Source organism: Sinohyriopsis cumingii, chromosome 13 (assembly GCF_028554795.1).
Source record: "Sinohyriopsis cumingii isolate HCF-2022 chromosome 13, ASM2855479v2, whole genome shotgun sequence".
Lineage (NCBI taxonomy): Eukaryota > Metazoa > Mollusca > Bivalvia > Unionida > Unionidae > Sinohyriopsis > Sinohyriopsis cumingii.
The window spans coordinates 27,023,033-27,044,633 of NC_142973.1; the positions used below are offsets into that span (position 1 = coordinate 27,023,033).

Genomic DNA, 21,601 nt, shown 5'->3' on the forward strand with positions numbered 1-21,601 from the left:
AGTGGGATAAACTATATTTAGTAGCACTGTCATATGATGATCAGCGGTGTTATGATGTACTTAATGATTTTAATGAAAATGCAAAATTGTTAAATTTATAACTGACATTGATGAAGCACCATCCGCAGACGACCTTGATGGATTTATTAATAATCTCGTAGTATACGACGATGCAATGCTGGACAAACAAACAAATCCAGCTCGGATATTTTCTCGAGGTAGGCATAAAAACACTAATGTTATATATGATACCCAGCGATACACACAAATACCAAAAGTGATCAGAGATAATTGTAATATTTTAGTTGTGTTTAACGGAGTTGACACACATACTCTAAGAAATATTCATCAAACTTGGTGTAGTGGAGACATGGACATGATTAAGTTCAAAAATTTCTTTTCAAAAGCACAATCCGCACGGATTTATAACAATAAATTTACATGATTCTCGAGCGCGATGTCGTATAGGTCTTGATAAAATATTTGGTTGAAAGACTGATTTAATTACTTAAAGCAGCAGAGGAGGTGCGACCTCAATGAAACGTCCGGCGGGTAAACGAAACGCGCATGCAAATTAAGAAAAACACAGACGACAAAGAAAAAGAAAAACAAATTGATTTTATTTTCATTTTTCTTTTGAGGTCTCATTTTTCAAAAATGACGTTCTAGCAAAAGTTATGTTCATCTCCTCTGCTGCTAACGTTTACGGTTGGAGATGTTTCAAAACATTTTATGTGGCACGATTTGGATAAGGTATCATATTGGACTGACCGTTAGTCAGCATAAAGTATCATATTCGATAGATTGTTATTCAGTATAGAATATCATACTGGACAATTATTCGGTCTATAGAATAATATTGGACAGACTGTTATTCAGTCTATGGTATAATATTGGACGGGTTGTTATTCAGTCTAAGGTATTAAATTAGACAAACAGTTATTCGGTCTAGCGTATCATATTGGAACGATTATTAGTCGGCCAAAGGTATCGTGTTGGACATATACAGTCATAAACGAAAAACGGATTTAGCAGAACGTCCTAACTATCTTTAAAACTAATTAGATAGCTTGTGGAATAATGCTAACGACGATGACGATGGTGGTGATAATGGTGATCAAAGGCGAAACGCAAACAAGTTTACATTATTTATTATCTGGAATACAAAAAGGTATAAAAGGGCAAAAATTGGTTAATTGTAGAAAATACAAAATACTGAATTGTCAGAATATTTCAGATGCATGGCATTACCAACAATGTAAAATAAGTGCGGGATATGGACGAACTGTATATCCTGAATCTCGGTGCAAGATTTTTGTTCACACACACACAGACACACAAGTAAGAACGTACCTAAATAAATACAAACATACATACTCGAACATAAACAATGTTCACAAATTAGTACTAATTCACAAATTGCATTTCGTACTAGATGAAAACTTGAAAATGAGGACAAGATCATACAATATATTACAAACAAGAATAAATTAAAATTAATTTGACAAAATATAGTGATCTGAAACTTTATATTTCGACAAGATAACATACCAGAAAAAATATAATTATATATAATATATAGGGGCATGATGTTCATCCCTGTATTTATTTCCCTAATATGTGCATCCAACAACACGAATCAGAATCCGTGATCAAGAAAACCCTTGCACAGATTTCATGACTTTGACCTCCGATATAAGGTAATAACTACAACACCTGCTAAGTGATGTTTATGTCTGTCTTAAAGTTGAAGTCAATAACTACAACACCTGCTAAGTGATGTTTATGTCAGTCTTAAAGTTGAAGTCAATAACTACATTTGATAAGTGATGTTTATGTCGGTCTCAAAGTTGAAGTCAATAACTACATCTGCTAAGTGATGTTTATGTCGGTCTTAAAGTTGAAGTCAATAACTACATTTGATAAGTGATGTTTATGTCAGTCTTAAAGTTGAAGTCAATAACTACATCTGCTAAGTGATGTTTATGTCAGTCTTAAAGTTGAAGTCAATAACTACATCTGCTAAGTGATGTTTATGTCAGTCTTAAAGTTGAAGTCAATAACTACAACATCTGCTAAGTGATGTTTATGTCGGTCTTAAAGTTGAAGTCAATAACTACATTTGATAAGTAATGTTTATGTCGGTCTTAAAGTTGAAGTCAATAACTACAACATCTGATAAGCGATGTTTATGTCAGTATTAAAGTTGAAGTCAATGACTACAACATTTGATAAGTGATGTTTATGTCAGTATTAAAGTTGAAGTCAATGACTACAACATCTGCTAAGTGATGTTTATGTCTGTCTTAAAGTTGAAGTCAATAACTACATTTGATAAGTGATGTTTATGTCGGTCTTAAAGTTGAAGTCAATAACTACGTCTGTTAAGTGATGTTTATGTCTGTCTTAAAGTTGAAGTCAATAACTACATTTGATAAGTGATGTTTATGTCGGTCTTAAAGTTGAAGTCAATAACTACATCTGTTAAGTGATGTTTATGTCGGTCTTAAAGTTGAAGTCAATAACTACAACATCTGATAAGCGATGTTTATGTCAGTATTAAAGTTGAAGTCAATGACTACAACATTTGATAAGCGATGTTTATGTCAGTCTTAAAGATTAGAGCTTGAACTGTATGAAAACAGTTCAATTCCACGTGAATATGTGCAGCAAGCACAGCTATGAACGTAATTTTCCTCCAACATTTACTGCTGACAACTAAAAAGAGAACGTAAATTACTGATCAATCGGGGGGAAGTGGCTGCTGTAGCTTTAAGATAAATATTTATGAAAGCACACATCACACACACATACACACACACAAACACACGGTGACGTTATATCATTTATGAAGTAATATACTGACAATGAAAATGCATAGACTTATAAATATAAGAAAAATTGAAAATTCCAAATAATTTCTTAAAAAATTCAGATTTTGGATCACATAAAGAAATTCATCAGTTTGGATTTAATGAAGGAAAATTATGATTGAAAAACACGTGCTTGTTTGGACGTTGTAGCATCAAAAAATTATCGTTTAGATACAAATTTGTCTCTGCTTTAACAATGTTTGGCCGGGCAAAATTTCACAGGCGTGTACTATTTTTTTCTTCATTATTATGAAGTAAGCTGTCATTTATGTGTATTTATTATTTATGAACTTGGATGTGAAATGCCAAGGTGACGACTGAGCACCGATCACGTGATATTGTTTTTCGCATTGACTGAGATCATCTCGAGTCCAGCCACAGAGAAAATGGGGGCGGGGAGGGAGAAGGGGGTTTAAAGTTCGAACCCAGTTCTCCTGCACATTTGAAGCATAGGCTTGTCTTGCGGACTCGTTCTTTGCAATCGTCATCCTCACAATCAAATTCTTCGGGATTAGTAGCTGTCTTCCAGTTCAGTCAATGTTCAATTTATTTGTGTAAATCACTGGACGAATGTGCTATCATGTACAAATTGTATATATATATATATATATATATATATATATATATATATATATATATATATATATATATATATAAGTTAATTTTCCATGCGAAGAAAAGTTCCAATATGCGGATCAAATTTTTATTCATTTTTCAAATTTGAAAACAAAAATAAAAAATATGTCATAAGTGTTTGTTTTGAGAACAAGTTAAATTGTAATGGAGCAAGCAACTTTCCGAATGCAACATTATCGTTTCCAATCTACAAACTTCATGGTCAGGAATGATCTTAATCAGCAAAGTATTAAAGTATCATTTGAGAAAGAAAAATCTTGAAAGTTAAATAAAGGGAACTGTTTTCACAAACTTGTGCAGTTCCATTATTAAAATCCAAACAAGCGGATTAAACTTCGTTTTGTTACTCTCAAAGTAATCGCTAGATCTAGACAAATTATCCTATTTGGATACTGGGATTTATTGGTATTTCCTCATCTCTTATGCCAAGGAGATCCTCCATTCAACAGTGCAAAGGAATGTGACTTCAAAGTTTTACCAAGTGTGATGTCACTTCCGGATAAACGAAGGCTGGCATAACTTCCGGCCCAACAATGAATGGAAGGATTGTTCGCATGCCAAATATGATGACTGTTTATTAGGTACGAGATAGAACTCTCTGTCTTTTGAATGTATATTCTTCAGTGGTCCACAATAATAAACCTATGTCGGTCGATCTGAAAATCAAAAATGAAAATGAAATATACATTTTGTTCTTTCAGTTCCTTGAAAGAATTTAAATAATTTAAATATGCGATTGTTTCGAAGAATTTTCCATACAATGTCTCCAAATGATTCGACTACAGGAGAGAGAGAGGTGGGGGGGGGGGACTGAACGTATGAAATGTTACACAGTACGTAGCAGGTACACAAGTTTACATTACTAAATGGGGGTGGGCGGCAAGTTTATTTATCTCTTTTTCCTTGTTGATGAACTATGCGCAAGAGGTAGTTTGATCATGTTTAAGCGACGTGTACAATATATAACTCCATAGGATATCCGCCGATTATTCAAAATGTGCGCTCATAATGTCTCACAACTATGCATATTACGTAAACTTTGCTGTTTTCACTTTTAAAGATATTTCGCACTTTATATTAAACAAATACATAACACTCGTTCAAATAATGATAATGTGATACCTCAATGCAAAATTTGCCGTTAGTATATGACTACTAGATGGGACTTTTCTATGGAAAATATGTATATTTGTGTTATGTCAACAGTTAGAAATTAGTGAAAACAATGCTACTTAATTGTAAAAAAATAGTTCGTATTCAGAGTCAATATAGAAATGTAGTCCAATTAATAACTGTCAATTTGTTGTAGAATTTCTACGTTGAATTATCTTTTTAAATTATTCTGAATAGAGGTACTGAAACTATATAAATAATGGTATTTCGATAGTTAAAAATTATGCAACCCCTTCCCCAATAAACTTAGGTATGTTCTAACATAAGAGCAATATAAGATCAGTAAAGTTTTTATTTCCCACGAAATGCATAGATTATACCAGTCATGTGACCATGTTTCGGTAAAAATGATAAATTAACTGGTAACAGCTAATTCCCCTTAATGCCATTTAGTAAAAATAGTTGTTTTGATGAAACGTCTCATTCCAAATTCCTTACATTTCCTTATATATATAACTGGTGTTAGTTCTATCTTTTGTTATTAGGAATGCTACAAAACAAGACTGGTTTTCATTTCTCAACAACTCGAATGCTGAGCTCAAAGCGCAAAATAATAACTAACCATTCTTATACCAGAACAAACAGAATGCCATTTTCCCTTTGAACATAAACAACATATTTGGTGATGAAAATTGTATTCCCTGATCCACACTGTTATTTATTATCTGATAACTCGCTTTAAGCTGCATATTCATACATTTATATTTAATCACTTTTGTGCGCTGCTTTTTCTAAACTCATTGGCACTTATTTCCCTGTAGCCTGCCGAAATCCTTAAAACCGCGACGGCTTTATTTGGCGACTGCTGTTCTAATTAAGTATCAAATTAAACTGTGCAGTCGCATACCGCAAAGAGTAAACAAAAACAGAATCTGTATGTGAATTATATTCTTAACGCGAACAAGTTCTGTAGAAAGTGACTGAACGGTGGAGCTATATGTGTTAAACTTTCAGGTGATACTGGTTGGTGTGCAAATAATATCAGCCATTAGTTTACAATATACACTTATTTCTTTTCATAGATATATCCGACAAATGTTAAAGAAATATAAAAATGAGAAGACACTAAATGTGTGCGCGCATATATATATATATATATATATATATATATATATATATATATATATATATATATATATATATATATATAATGGGGGCCCCGAGTGTGGCCGAGTGGTCTAATGCGCTCTCCGTTACGGATCACTGCCATCTCACCTCTGTCTGCGTAGGTTCGAGTCTCGGATTCGGCCCATGTGGATATGTGAGAAAGCTTGCCAGTAGCTTCTCGAGGGTCGGTGGTTCTTTCCGGGGTTTTCCCGGGTTCTTCCTCCACCATTAATACTGGCCGCCATGTATAGCCTATCGTGTGCTGAAAAATGGCGTTAAACCCAACAACAACAACAAATATATATAATGAGAATTGAATCGTTTCTAAATCAAAACTTTCTGTAAATAACCTGTAATTAAGACTTTTTAGATAATTCAGACTTTCAGATAACGGATTGATATTAGAGGCCATCCAGATATGACTGCACGCCATTTTGGCGGATTTTTTACCCGACCTCCAGTCGTCATATTTCGTCACACAAACTCAGACCCTTTTCACACAAGGCATACCAAAGCTTTGATCCATCCCCCCATACAAAATGTCAAAAATAAAATTGGTTTGAAATTACGTTGTATTAGAAAAACACAACAATACAATACTGCGTTCTGAATTAACAAAATATCTGGATAGATCCGGGTTTAGTCCCCAAGAAACCATACCAAAGAGAAAACATGGTTAGGACTAACAGGAGAAGGACTTAAATCCAAAGAATAAAGTTACAAACATCTCATCTCATGAATTTATTTCTCAGTGTTCTCTTCCTCTCATGACGAAATAAATGATCCTTGATGGAACACAATGGAAAACATTGCCCACTGAAATCGTAGTCCTTTGGAAGGGATATTCCATCTAAAAACGAGCTTCTCCTCATCAAGCTAGTCCGCACGCTTTACAGCATTCCCTTCATTCGCGATTATGACCCTCATCTCACGTTACTTCGAGCAGCCCACTCACTTGTCTGAAACGTTTCAACGGAACTGATATCTGTTTGTTCTGGACAGAGTGTCCGTACAGCATGACAAAGAGGTGAAGTACACTGGCATACATCGCAAATTCTGTCACTAAGCACAGATTGAACTGATGGACAGTGTGGGTCGTATGGAATCGACTGAAAGTTAGTTGCAGACAAGGGAAAGATGTCCACTTTCAGACTTGATAGGCAAAAAGGGATGGAAACTTCTGTGACGCCCCGTCTGTTGCTCATTCAGGAAAGTTAAGACCTTAGGCTGTTCGAACGAGAGGAGGAGAAAGCAACCTGCCCGTAACCACGCTAAAATACCAGAACACACCTAGTAGATATTTGTATACGGTATTTACAAGTGCTGATGTCAGGGCCGTACTAACCTATAAGCTAATAAGGCTTAGCCTTATGTACTCACATTTTGTACGTCCTCTTCAAGGCCCTCCATTCCAAAATATAATACAAACTTAGACCCTTCCCTCCATACCCATAGCCCCTCATAACCATAGTCCGGCCAAGACTGATGGTCGAAGGAAAAACTCGGCACATAAAAAATTTAAACAATAAGTCACTTTAGAAAACAAGTACGCTTCTTCAGTCACATTGTTTTGCGTCTGTTGCGCCATGCTTAATAAACTCTTCTTCTGAAGAGATAAAATGGTTATTAACTGAACGATAAAAATCTACGTCAAATGGCATTTTATGCATTAGTCTGCAGCAATGGTTTCATTAGTCAGTTTCCTAACTCGTCTCCCGGTTATATGGCTCCACCGGAAAATGCGGTCATTATCAGTAGTACGATCCAGACAGTTCTAGACCAACTTAAAAAAAAGGAAGAAAAAAAAATCGTATCCCTGTATAGTAACAGTTCTGGGAAACTTCCAAGAATTACAACTGATGCTGTAACGTTCTACAACTGTAAAGAGCAAAGTCTTTATTTTCTTTTTAGTGATTCTATTTCGGAGATTTTAATAAAATACTTATTTTATTAAATGTCCTAAAAATCCCTCTCAGAATATATTGATTAATGTTGCATTTTGCCAGGTAAGAATTAAGTTCTGTAGCAGTCCAGATTGTGTTGGATGTTACAATAGTATCTGCTGAGACAATACCACTTTTGTCTACATTGGTGTACAAGAGCAACAAAGCCTTGTTCAGCCCATCAACTAAGGTTATTTAGCAAGCACAACAGTGACAGCTCGCTGAAGCTGCAATACACGAAATGCTAAATTGAACTTAGTGTGCAAAAATACATGTGATTAAAGTTGTTTTGTTTTTTAAAGTCCTTTTCACCACCTAGCAATGTATTTAACACAGATTCCTAGCATAAAAGAAAATTTGGTTTTGTTTTCTACAATGACAGAAGCTTTTCTTTGTTCTTTGGCAAATTTATGCGTTTCCTCAGAGCGGTTGGTAAATTATCTATGTGCAATGTCAATTATTCAATCATTTCAAACATCCATTTTGTATTTTCGCTTATTTTCTGTCTAAATTTAATATGTAAAATGTAACAAAATCCAATTTAATGACATGGTATATTTTATCTCTGACTGCTTCGGTGGCCTAGTGATTAGAGCGTCCACCTCATATGCGGGAGGTCACTGGTTCGAACCCCCGCCGAGTCATACCAAAGACTTATAAAAATGGTACAAACAGCTGACTCGCTTGATGCTCAACATTAACAGGTTAGTGTCAGGATTTGTCGTCCTGGAGTCAGAATAATGTGACTGAGTGGGACACCATAGCACATGTCTGTGACAAGAAGCCCAGTGCTAGACATCACTTTAAACTATCACACTGCATACATTGTAGCGATATGACTGCAAAATTGTTAAAGTTACGTTAAAAATCCAAAATACACACTATTTCACCTCTGAACATTATGTTGATTAGTCATTTTCTGTGGTAAAATTCTCTGAACTTGATCTCATTTTTGAATTGGTCTCTTCATAGGTCCGATCGTTCATTCTATTTCTTAATGTACCAATCTGTATAATATTTCGAATGAGAATTATGCTTCAGTGTCATTTAAAAAATGCATACAAAACTTGATTGTTATCAGCGTGAAATCTGCTCTCATCTAAATTTCTCTGCATTGATCTGTCAGCTTTTAATAATAATAATTTTGTTTAAATTCTACATATTTATATGCCTCAATTCTTTTAACGTTTTAGTCGTTACAATGGTTCTGGCAATGTTTCTTAATGATTTTCTTTCAAATCGGTCAATCAAGAGTTGAAATCTTCATCGTTGATTTGTTTAAATAGCATTTATATATTTATTTCAGAGTTATTTATATCGATATAAAAAATCAATTCAATTGCATTTTCACTATTTAGCCAAACGATTCGTTTTGTGTAACTGCATTTACACCTATTATAATGTGACTAATGTGTGCGTCCCGCTTCTGGTGTGTTAGAGGCGCATTTATTCTGTAGTAACTTCAGATTTTAAGTTCAAGCATGTTAGCCACACAATTAATTATATTTTTTTCTTTAGTTTGTTTATAGTTTTAAATCCTGTTCGAGTAATTTTTAGACCTGAAGTGTATATTGTGATCCGGTTTATACTTGGAATACCTTAGATACTGAGGTAGAACTCTAATTATACGCAGCACTATTTAAATATAATGTAGTACGGCTGTTATAACATGCTGAATAAAGATAGTGGTTTAATTAATTCTGCAAAGAGGTTTACCACGTATAATAAATAAATACAGCTAAATAAACAAGATGGCCCCTATGGTAGCCATTTTGGGTATCACATCAGCACAATCGTTTTTTAAGCTCAAGACACTATAAGAAGTCTTCCAGAGAAAAAACCATTCTGGTATAACTTTCCATTCATGAGAAGTAGGAATACCAAGATTTTAGAGAAGGTTGCAATGGTGGTCATATTGAATTTCAGATCGGAACCATTTTCATTTAGAACCAATCAGACATCATAAGAAGTCTTCTGGTGACAGCCTCATGCCAATGTATCATTCCGTTCAGAAGCAGTAGAGAGAGTAGTATTTTCAAGATGGCGGCCGTGGCAGCCATATTGGAGGTCAGCTTGGCACCTTTTTCATTTAGAACCAATTATATATATTAAAAGTCTTTAAATGAATACACCATGTCAATATGACCACGCATTTAGGAGTAGCAATAATAAGATTTTCAGCACATCAGCTGTGCTGGCCATACCGTCCATATTCATTAGGACCAACTGGAAATCATGCGAAGTTTGGGGGTTGGGGTGGGTGAAAAGCCTATGATGATATGACTTCCCGTTCAGAAAGGATGGCGATGATAATATTTTCAAGATTGCCGCCGTGGTGGAATTAGTTAAGGATGAGTACCGATAGCAGACTTCTTTTAATTAACGGACGGACGGACATCGGAAGATGGACAACAGTCCATCTGGTAAGATCTTCTAGTTTCTGATCAGTAGCAAAACAGATGCTATGGAACCCTAATTTTCAAATAAATATTTTTTAAAGCTAACTTCCTTTGAGTTTTATTTTTAACTAATTAAAATTGACTAATGTGTCAGAGCGTATCTGATCATACATTGTTTTTGATGATTAAAAACAGAGAACATCAGTAAACCGAAAATTCCTCAAACATTTGGTCATTCTAAATATACGTCGTTTAATTCTTCTGCTGCTTTTAATCTAAATCCGTTTGTCTCGCTCGACAAGCACTCCTCCACATGGAGATGGAGATAAGCCGCATTATTTGTAATTCAAACTCTACTGCTTTTTCCTACAGCTATTCTCAAACAAAGATGGCTTCATCTGAGTGATGCAGATTTAAATAAATATTGAGAGAAAGCTAAAAGAATAGATTCCTGTTAAAAGTAAACAACAGTAGAGCTTGTATTTACATTTCGTTTCTCAAGTGAATAAACGTTCCTATTCTAACAGTCTGTCCGATTGTTTATAAATTACTGAAGACGGATTGAACGTTTAAACCTATCAACAACTAGTTCTTTCCCTAGGTAAATCTGTTTTACTAAGATATCAAAAAATAAAATTCACTGTTGCCCATTGCAAAATTGTTAAATTTTAGGGAAAAAATAAAAATTAAAACAGTTCTAGATTTCTTCTAGACCAAGGCACACGTTTCAGATTTCCATCATCTTCGCTAGCCAAGGGTCAATGCACTTAGCTCTACCTTGTCATCTGTGGCTACCCGAAATAGTATATATTGCTTCGCTGTCTGATTGGATACAACTAAAAGAAACTGATACATCCAGATTGGTTAATACATTTAGCTTTCTACGGACAGTAATTCTGTCACCCTCAATATGTCAAAACAAAACATGACAAGACAAACACCTTGTCATTTAGACCTTTAGGTAAGGTATTGATTTTAGCTGCCCAAACTTGCCTGTATTCAGTCGTTGTTCTACAGATTTTGTTAACCATTCAACTGACACATAATTCTGATATCTCCATACGTAGCTAAACCTTGCATCACCTACATTATATTTTACTTCTAGTATCTATTTATTGTCAGAGAAATTGTATATTAAAAAAGTTTGTACAATAGAGAATACATATGATACTACATTTTCTTTCTCTTCTCTTCAAAACCACTAATTAATCTATCCCAGTAATTTATCATGCAACTTTTAATGTTAATAAGTAGGGGGAACCGACCACGTCCACTCTATACCATGTATAAAAGGGTACATTTTTTGAGATTCAGTATACTTATAAGGAAAGAAAATGATTTTTTTAAAAATTATATCAGATCTTGCAAATTCCCAATATTAACAAGTGTATGTTAAAATCGGTATGATGGTTTCAGCTGACAATCAATAGGTAAATCTAAATTGTGTATACGCTTTTAAAGTACATGCATACCTTTTATTAGCTATGGATTTTTCATGCCATTGGTGAATTTCCCATTCATGTGAAGTATATATCCTAAGTATTTACATTCATCTAAAGCAGCAGCATCGGCATTTTTGTCTTACATTTCTATCTGTGATCTTTTTTCTGAACCAAATACAAATTTCTCTGTATTGATTGTAAGTTTCCAGTTTTTGCAATGTATGCAAAATGTATCAATGGTATGTTGCATTTCAATATGATTATCTTTAATTAGTATTGTGAAATTAGCAGAGAAAAGCAACACAACATTTAACATATATACAAAATCAGGTACATTCGTAGATACAACGCAGCCTCTATACTCATTTACATTAGGAATAATTACAATAATGCAGATGAATTTTCCTCTTGTTCTATACAGTTTTCACAAGAGAAAAAAAATCGAAAATTTCTTTATTTACACAACACATGATTTGATATTATTATAAACACTCAGTTAAACATTAAAACAATTTCCCCTGATGCCAACCGAATACAATTTATGCCCTAATCCAACGCTCCATACAGTATCAATGGCACTTTTAAAATCAGCAAAAAAGTACAAACAAGTTTCTTTTGCAACGTCTAATAAATCCAGTAAGGCTGTATAAAAGAAAGATATTGTCGGCTGTGGAATGGCCGTTCCTGATTCCAGCTTGAGTCTCAGTAATTTATTATCATCAAGGAATTTAGATAATATTAAATTTAGTATAGCTGTAAATCATTTACCAAAATGGCTAGCAAAAAGGAATATGTCTATAATTTGATATATCGGTTCTGTCGCTTTTATTGTTGTGCTTGGCCGAGATCATGGGTCCAAAAAGTGTTACATATACGCAAAAAACTGAATACATGTAAACAACATTTTTATGCACTGGTTGCATTACGTAGGTATATAACTGCTCATAAATTTGTATTCAATATCTCTGCTAGTTCTCATATTTATTATTGTATTGTGTAAATCACGTATTATGCTGAGTCAGAGAATATAGGAATGATCTATTTTACTGGCAGAAAAGCTATCAGAATTCCACATACAAACTGTATTCCTATTTATATATGATTGAATAGGTAATTTCTATGTGTGATTGTATGATTATATGTACGAGTTTGTGATTTAGATATGCAGTAGTACGTATTGTCCTTGTCATTCTGGTGTCTGTATCAATTCCCTATGTTACTGATCTCCGAAAGGAGGAAATAAAAATGAAATGAATGAATTTGGTGTCCTCTTTTTGCACAAATTGGAAGTGGATATAGGCACTGACAAACATAATAATACAGAATATTTCTTTTCACAGCATTTTCAACTAAACTTTTCTGTGAAACTTGACACAAAAGAGTAACTTGACATATAACGAACATATATACATATAATTGTACACTGTTATCTGCCGAACGTACACAATATCAACTTTTTCTACTGAAAAATTCTGAAACATTTTATCAATTAATTTGATCCTTGCTATTTGCCAGTATTTAGTGGTCAGGTATATACATGTGAAAAAAAACCCACAATAATATGTGTTAATTAACCAAATTTTGTTTAAAAACTACAGCTATTACTCGTATAACATGGACATCAAATCCCAAATAATATGGCAAATAATCAATAAATATTAAAATAAAGTAAAATAAAACATTACATGTGATGTTGGAATTTTGGAAAATCCATAACTTCGTAAAAAAGATGCAAATAGAAGCAAAATAAAAGTAAATGGGTGGAGAGAAAATACGTATTGATGTGAAACGGTTCCGCATATAACACGAGAAAACATAATAGAGATAAAGAATGTTCGTGTCTTAGTTATTAGTGTAGCCAAAACGATAATCTAGAAGATATAGTCAAAGCAGTATAGAACTTGCTACATGTGCACGAATTTTGCTGCATTAAGTACAAGTACAAAACCATTACTAAATCCTAAGTTACGTGCAGTTCTTATAATGCAAAAATAGTAATATGGTATGTTGGTCAAGAAACTCGGCGGACATGTATCCGACATTTGTAATGATTCAACCAAGCACACATAAATCTACAGTGAATGAAGACCCCTTCTTCAAAAACACCAGTTCTAACATTAAAATTACTATAGCAAATAGTCTGATTTAACTGTTACCTTTGAGTCAGATGAAAACTCCTCTGATTGTAACTCACATTTGGCTCCGCATATAACGACTTTGGAACTCCGCGAACACGAACAATGTGCAAATGCTTGTAGTCAAATGGCAATATCTGTGTGCACTTTAATGATGTAAGGTAGCTTCATGTGTTCCAAAACAGATGTGTAGATAACTATTTGATCCCCACAATAAAAAGGTCCCCATGTGAACCAATGGATTCCGTATATAACGTCGCGGACACGAAATTCAGTACATTGAAGCTATGACTCGTAGTTTCAAAATGTGAATCTTTTTTTTACGGGCTGCATCTGTGTAATAAAAAGTTTCAGCATGTTTTATTGTTTATTTTCTTCCGGGTGTCTTTGTTGTAATTATACAGGACAAACAATATTACACGGTTTGGTGGACATCACGAGTTAATATGCGTCACCAATATTTCCGGGTCCTAAAGTTTGCAAAATTTTAAAGGTACGTTTTTCTGGACTTTGATTATATGATATTTTGTCTTTAATACGTTCATATTCGTAATGATGTGTGTTGTTGCACCTAACTTTGCTAAATTACACAAAGCTGCTTCAAGGAAAGTGATGATGATGTAAAAAATGGCTGCATAAAAATAGCCCAAATTTTCGAACTATTTTGCTTTTATCAACGCACGCAAAAATTATGATAGCTGATTGTGCATGTTGGAGGTATTTTAATTATTACCGCATTTATATATCTACATCTGACTGCTCAAAGATAAACTTTTATCGTAATCTTTTCACTCTAAAGTGAATCAGTATCAGAGGTACCCATAATTTCAGCCAAGCAGTGTTATAAATTGGCACAATAACACTTTTACTCAAATCATTTGGTACGAAGCCAGTATCCAAGATTATGTTAAAATGTTTTTACATACACATTTAACATATCAGTAATTTAGCTTTTTTATATATTCATTTAATGTATTATTAATTGAACCTGCTTTACTATATTTTTTAGATTGTTATCAACTTTTAATATTTCTTCAGCTGTAACTGGGGCATTCAGGCAAGAGTTATCAACAATATCCGCCACTTGCAACGTTTATGGGATTACTCAGTCGTCACTATCTGGGTCCGCTGATTTTATTTCTTTAAAAATATTCAAAACAGTCTTGCAATGCAATATATTTTGAACACATCTTTTCTTGCCGACATGACTGACCCTATTCAAGTATCTCTTTGGATCTTTTGATTTAGAAGTGCGTATTTTCCTTGGCAATGATTTTTCATTGAGAGGGCAATGACTTGCAAGGGTTTTATGTTAGCATATTAGCTTACTCTCGCCAATTTTTCAAATTTCCTGAGCTTTCCTGTGCAAGTGGTAATGTTTTCCCGCTTTCATACCGAGTCATGGTTGGAGTCAGTTTTTTTCTTGCATGCATTTGTAAAACTTTATGCCAAAGGTCGATGTAGAACGAAGTGGATCGACGTCCCTTGGTAAGTGAAGATGTTTCAGATTTGCAAGGGTACTAGAAGATGAAGTATAACAAGTGAGAGTGTGGGGAAATAAGGTACTAGAAGTAGGACGAATATTGAGATTACTGTACCATAGGGTACTAGAAGAAGTATAAAAAATGAGGGTGTATGACCATGGGGTTCTAGAAGTAGGATGAAAAATGAGGGTGTATGAAGTAGGATAAAAGTCGAGATTACTGGACCATAGGGTACTAGAAGAAGTGAGTGTGTGCGTGCGTGATTTGGATTTTTAACGTAGCTTCAACTAGAAGAAGTAGCATAAAAAATGAGTGTAGGACCATGGTGTGCTAGAAAAAGTAGTATAAAAATGAGTGTAGGACCAGGGTGTGCTAGAGAAGTAGCATAAAAAATGAGTGTAGGACCAGGGTGTACTAGAATAAGTAGTATAAAAAAATGAGTGTGGGACCTTGGTGTGCTAGAAGTTGTATAAAGAGTGAGTGTAGGACCATGGTGTTCTAGGAAAAGTTGTATAAACAGTTGAGAGTGTAAGGCCATAGTGTACTAGAAGAAGTAGGATTAAATGTGAGAGTATAGGGCCACAGGGTACTCGAAGAAGTAGGGTACAAATGGAGATTACTGCCTCTTAGAGTACTAGAAGAAGTTATATAACAAGTTGGAGTGTAGGGCCATAGGGTACTAGAATACGTAGGAAAAGAAAAATAAAGTGGAATAAAAATCGAGATTACTTGGACGAAAGGATACTTTTGTATGAATCTTTACAAGAGTGGAAGAGTGTGGAATATGATATCTCTAGATGACTTGATGTATGTTGATTCATGCTTTTTCAGAAATAAGTCAATTGACCTAGTTCAACAGCTGTCTATATTGAATTCTCGCTGCCGCTAGATGGCGACATCTATTAGCCACTGGGTAGTTCTGGTATACTACCTACTGTAAACATGCAACTATTTGATTTGTAAAATCGACGGTGATACGCGATGATTTCCACATCTGTGAATTGATTTTCTACACTTAAAGTAGTATCCATTTAATCGCGATCGCAGAGAAATGATTATATCAACAATCGAACCTGTGCTTATGTTGTTTAGAAAAAACGTCACAGACAGGATCAACGACTTGGCCAAACAGAAGACGATGTCTACTAAGATTTGTATGAAATGAGATAGTTTCTTCTAAGAGATACGTAAGTAGATCAATTTTATCAAATGCATCTTAACTTAAGTTTATCCAGAATTAAGACCATAACATTTCAAATTTCGGAAATATTATGCTGGAAACAATATTTACTGGCATGCGAGACAGTAGGTGTAATTGGTTTGAATTGTACGTTATAATGTTCAACTATAATGCAACTGTAGCATAGTCCAGTATGATGTCATAACGACAACCATTCTTACTTTTTTGTCACTGAACAACATCGTTAGCAGGTTGTAGACTAGAGAAATAGCTAACGATTCATTCCTCATTCCTCACGAAAATATTGCATAGGTTATACAAATGAACTATTCGTTCCATGATTTTACCAGTCTCTTACGAAAATGCATTTCCTGACACACCGTAGAATCCCCAAACTTTCCAATGTCCTCTGTTGCTTGTTCATACAAACTTTAACACGCGCAGTACTGGGAATACCTATTGGTAGTGAGATACAGTACCGATAATAGTGTTTATAAGGAATCTTCCCTTGAACAAGGATATTGGTTCGATAACTGTTGATTGCTTACTTGCTAACTGTTACATTCGGGTTCAAAGGACACAAAAGCATCAAGTAATGGTCCTATAACGTTATGTAAAATAAAGCTAAAATCTTCACAAAAACTAAAAACCAGTGTTGCTTACAGTACCAAGCCCAACTACATAACTGCCTGCTCTCACACTCTGTTCTTGTATTTGTAGGGGTTAGAGATAAGGGATTTTAATTAATTTAACAGTTGTGCCTTATCCAATGGCATGAATTGATCCAGGCTCAGTTAGCCGTGGGAAGATAAACAACAGAATGGAACCTGTTGACAGTCTCTGGTATCAAATATCCAGGATGCTGTGATTAATGATCTGGTCAACTGTCACTACTAACAGCTAGAATATGATACAGGCACTTAGAGTGAAATCATATTGATAACACTAAAATGCTTTCAAACACGTATAACCTAACGTACCAGAACAATATTGATGTAGATTATACTTACTACAATCAGCTTAATTGGACACCCATTCTCTTCAGAGCCAGCATGGCATTTACAGCTTTCTGAAATTTAAACAACAACCAATAAAACAAATTAGCAATCACGGTTTTCTTTGTAAGTTGCAATCACTAGGTAAATACATGCAATTATATGAAATCGTTTAAGGCTAGACAGTATATTAATACTTACATGTCTATAATGATTCCTGAGACAGGACAAAAAAGAATAAGGATTATATCATGTCGTCTTTCAAGAAAGAGTAATGATAATATCATGTCGTCTTTAATAAATGAGTAATGATTAAATCACATTATGTCGTCCTTATAAAGGAATAATGATCATGTCGTCTTTAAAACAAGAGTAGGGATCATCATCATATCGTTTTATCTTTAAAAAAGAGCAGTGATCATATCATATTGTCTTTAAAACAAGAGTTATATGATCATATCATGTCTTTAAACCAACAGTAGGGATCATTATCATATGTCGTCATTAAAACAAGAGTATGGATCATAATCATGTCATGTCGTCTTTCAAAAAAGAGTAATGACTATATCATGTCGTCTTTAAAACAAGAGTAGGGATAATCATATCATGTCGTCTAATCATGTCTTAAATGAAAGAACAACATCTATAGGTCACCCAATTCAGCTTAAGTGCAATTCACCCTTAAATATAGTAGATACTCAAATATCGAAATCACCAGAAAGCTCACATGGGGGGGGGGGGATGGGGCTGGGGCGGTAATATATACCTGCCACTTTCTCCTATAAACGAATTTTCTTAGCCTCTTCTTTGATAAGGATCTATCAAGTAGATTGCCTTCACGTTTTTTTGATTTCTGAAGTGAAGAAAAGGTGATTTAGTTCATGCTGTAAACAAGATTGTCGATTACTCTAGCAAGATTTTCGATTGCTCTAGCAAGACTGAACACTGCTCAAGCAAGATTGTGCATTAACTAGCAAGATTGTTGATTGCTTTATAGAATGTGGATTGCTATAGCAATGTTGTAAAACATCTTTTATCATAAGGATACTCATCAACTAAAGAAAATACACTTTCAGACAAATGTACACTGTTACGGGACACATTGTTAAGTATTTGAACGAAGCATCATACGATTAATTTTAGAATGGATGGGGTCAAGAAGGAACTATGACAATTTAAAATAGACGTACATATTGCGTGACACAAATAGTTCTAAAATTTGTACTCACTCGTAACCATTTGTGCTCAAGGCACTCCCTTGCCGAGATGCGCATTCTGAAATTATATACAGTGCAGGGGTATACATTAGTTAAGTCCCCTTTTACTGTAAAAAGAAATATAATTTTGCATGAAATAATTTAACATGATTTAATGTAGTAAATTCGTCATTTTTTCATTTCGTAAGAGTCCCATGTTAATAGATTACATTGTTTTCACTACTGAATATTGTGGACTAGACAGAAGTGTAAAGGCACTTATCGGGTATTGTTCTGTGCACAAAGGATCCTATAAACGTGATGCTATATAATATAACGTCATCTATCATGACCGAAAAGTACATCATTTTATACTATGCATACATAAATTAGAAAAAGAATATTTATTATTTCCATCTATATTTATAGTGTCTGTAGATGTCGGATACTATGGGCGAGACCAACGTACGACGGTTTGCAAATCCAGTGTACTTCGGTCGCTTAGAAAATAATAATCGAGGTTATCAGTCATATCTTACACAACGTTTAAAGAACTGATCTGTAGCCTTGAGAAAAGGTAGACTTAATATATTGAAATAGAAATCTTATGAGAAGTCTCGAAATACTTATGTGTGAAGCGGTTCTAGGTACTTGTCTCAACAGCTTGAAACTGTTGATGCAAATGATTTTAATTATAGCACAAAAAGTACTGGGATCTATTTTTCAAGGTTCGTCACTGTTTCGAAATAGTCCTATCATACTTGTGTAAACATTGAACATTCATTCGATTAATGCAAACTAACTCTGGGTTTTTTATGAGTAGGCATGATATGAAATCTTTGGCTTCGCTGGAGACGCTTTCGAACTCTTCTGCATTGAAGTCCCAAACAGCACACGTGACATTGACCAAAGTATCGTCCTGGTTTTGTCCCATAAATGGCGACAGACCCGACAAGCTGGTGAGAAAATAAAAACAAAAAAAATTAAGGAAATATTGTAATTATTAAAGAATAAATCTTCATACTTATAGCTAAAAATTATTAGTTATGTACGAGATAAATATTATAATGTACGTCTAATACAATAAACTCCATATATATATAAGCATGCACGTACATGCGTGTGTGTGTGTTTGTGTGTGTGTGTGACTAACATAATAAGTAAACTGGACGAAACAGTGTGGTAAAAAGAATAATTGAAGCCAATTTGGCATCAGACTTAGCGTTACTTTCGTTTGATACCAGCAATATCATTTTGCAGTCAAACCTGTCCTGTGCAGTTACATCGGGGAATTTAGAGAAGTGGCCAACGCGAAAAGGCGATTGCTTATTAAAGTTTAATTTCTAAGACATCTTCGTTGCTGGGATTTTGGAATGATCGTTGTTTACGACAGGCAGTTCGTTAATAAATGTGTCGTTTAAGGAAGGTTCAACTGTACTATATAATTTTACTCACAGTAGGTAGCAAATTATTCCAATACTCCACATATCTGTTGCTGGGGAAACGGTATCAAAATTTACTACTTCCGGTGCCATGAACTCCGGTGTTCCAAACAAAACTCTCAAATCTCCTTTCGGGTCGTACTTCCGAGCTAGGCCGAAATCAATGATCTTTATTCTGTTACCTTGTCTGGTGAGACATAGAATGTTTTCAGGCTAAAAGAAAAGAATGCGATAGTAAGGACTCTGGTGTTGTGCAAAGGTTTAGATAATCAGATACAAAAATTAGAAAAGATCGCAAAATACACCTGTCTTCTGTTGAGACCGGGATCGGAGTTATTTCACATGTGTTACAGTTTTAATCCAGACTTAAAACATGTGACTGGTCAAACTAACTTGATTTTCACCGGTTGGAAGAATAAGTAACCAAGAACTGTCTGAAAATGGTAGAGCTTCTTATATACCGGTACTAACCGATAACAGCTGCAAACGACTAAATAATTCTAATTCCTAAGGTAATTGTAATTTTGTATAACAAAATACTTTTAAACATTCTTATGAACACTGACCACAAACTGAAACACGCAGCGGTGAAATGAGCGTGGTTCCTTCATACGAACAATAGCCAAAAACCTTAAACACACACTTTAACTTGCTCTGTATACCTACTGACGCTCGCGTCGACGCCGAAGTCTACAACGCTGTGATCATAGCCTAAACTCTCCTTACTTCATTTGTACAACATAACCAATAAAGAGCAAAACTAGCATGTAATTACCAGTCTAGACAAGAAATAGAAAAGCCTTGAGAATTATATTAAACAAAGAAGAGACGAATAAACAGATAAATCGAAGGAATATATATATTGTTAAGTGCTATGTGATTAAAATTAACCTTGAGATCTAGATGAAGGATGTTCCTGGAATGCATGAACTCCATGCCCTCGCAGATCTGTCTGAGGAACATGACGCTGGCTCTCTCGGTGAGGATGAAGTCATCATTGATTACTCTCTCGAACAGTTCACCGCCCGTAATTCTGTATGTGAACATAATATGCATGGAAGCGGCGCTTAGGGTCACCCCGCCGTTAAGTGATTACACATTGGCGATTGCAAGTGCAAAGCTTAGTGTCACTCCTGTACACTAGGAACCGCAGTCGCAAGCACAAGTGTAACCCCTCGAATGGGTAACACTAAACGTTGATCCTCTTAATTCCACATGCATGTATACTTCCTGTTGTGAATTCAATACAAGCAGGAATTCAAGATTTTACAAATTATTATATACATATATTTTGGACAAGTTTAATTGCGTACAGATGTAATTTGTTTTATCTTTCAAAGAAAGCGGGGCTGGACGTGAAAAGAATGCTTTTTGTTATACAAAAAGTGGATAAATATTTATATTTTCACGATTAATAAAACAAACAACAGCACTATATTTATTTCAATTGGGGTGGAGGTGGGGTGGAGAAAAACCGCGAGGATCCTAATTTAATCTGCCCCAGGATGTTTGAAGTATTTTACAAATGTATAAGTTGATCAGGTTGTGCTTTGTCGCAAATGACCAAAAATTGGCTTCGGCAAAAATACCTACACA

The 21,601-nt window shown here is 34.6% G+C and overlaps 1 protein-coding gene across 3 annotated transcripts in view; it reads right to left on the reverse strand.

The window, feature by feature from the left end:
• Nucleotides 1-1,135: 1,135 nt before the first annotated feature.
• Nucleotides 1,136-21,601, reverse strand: part of LOC149785092 (myosin light chain kinase, smooth muscle-like) — a 112,861-nt gene continuing 92,395 nt past the window's right edge. For 2 of the 3 annotated variants that reach the window (XM_089978838.1, XM_089978837.1), the window contains exons 5-11: nucleotides 20,897-21,038; nucleotides 20,019-20,218; nucleotides 19,367-19,519; nucleotides 18,597-18,642; nucleotides 18,134-18,220; nucleotides 17,383-17,441; nucleotides 1,136-4,165 (exon numbers count right to left, since the gene is read on the reverse strand). In XM_089978838.1, coding sequence (XP_089834964.1) covers nucleotides 17,388-17,441; nucleotides 18,134-18,220; nucleotides 18,597-18,642; nucleotides 19,367-19,519; nucleotides 20,019-20,218; nucleotides 20,897-21,038 — 682 coding nt within the window. In that variant the 3' untranslated portion in view covers nucleotides 1,136-4,165; nucleotides 17,383-17,387. The remainder of the gene's footprint in view (nucleotides 4,166-17,382; nucleotides 17,442-18,133; nucleotides 18,221-18,596; nucleotides 18,643-19,366; nucleotides 19,520-20,018; nucleotides 20,219-20,896; nucleotides 21,039-21,601) is intronic. The other variant, XR_016425362.1, reaches the window with a different exon arrangement.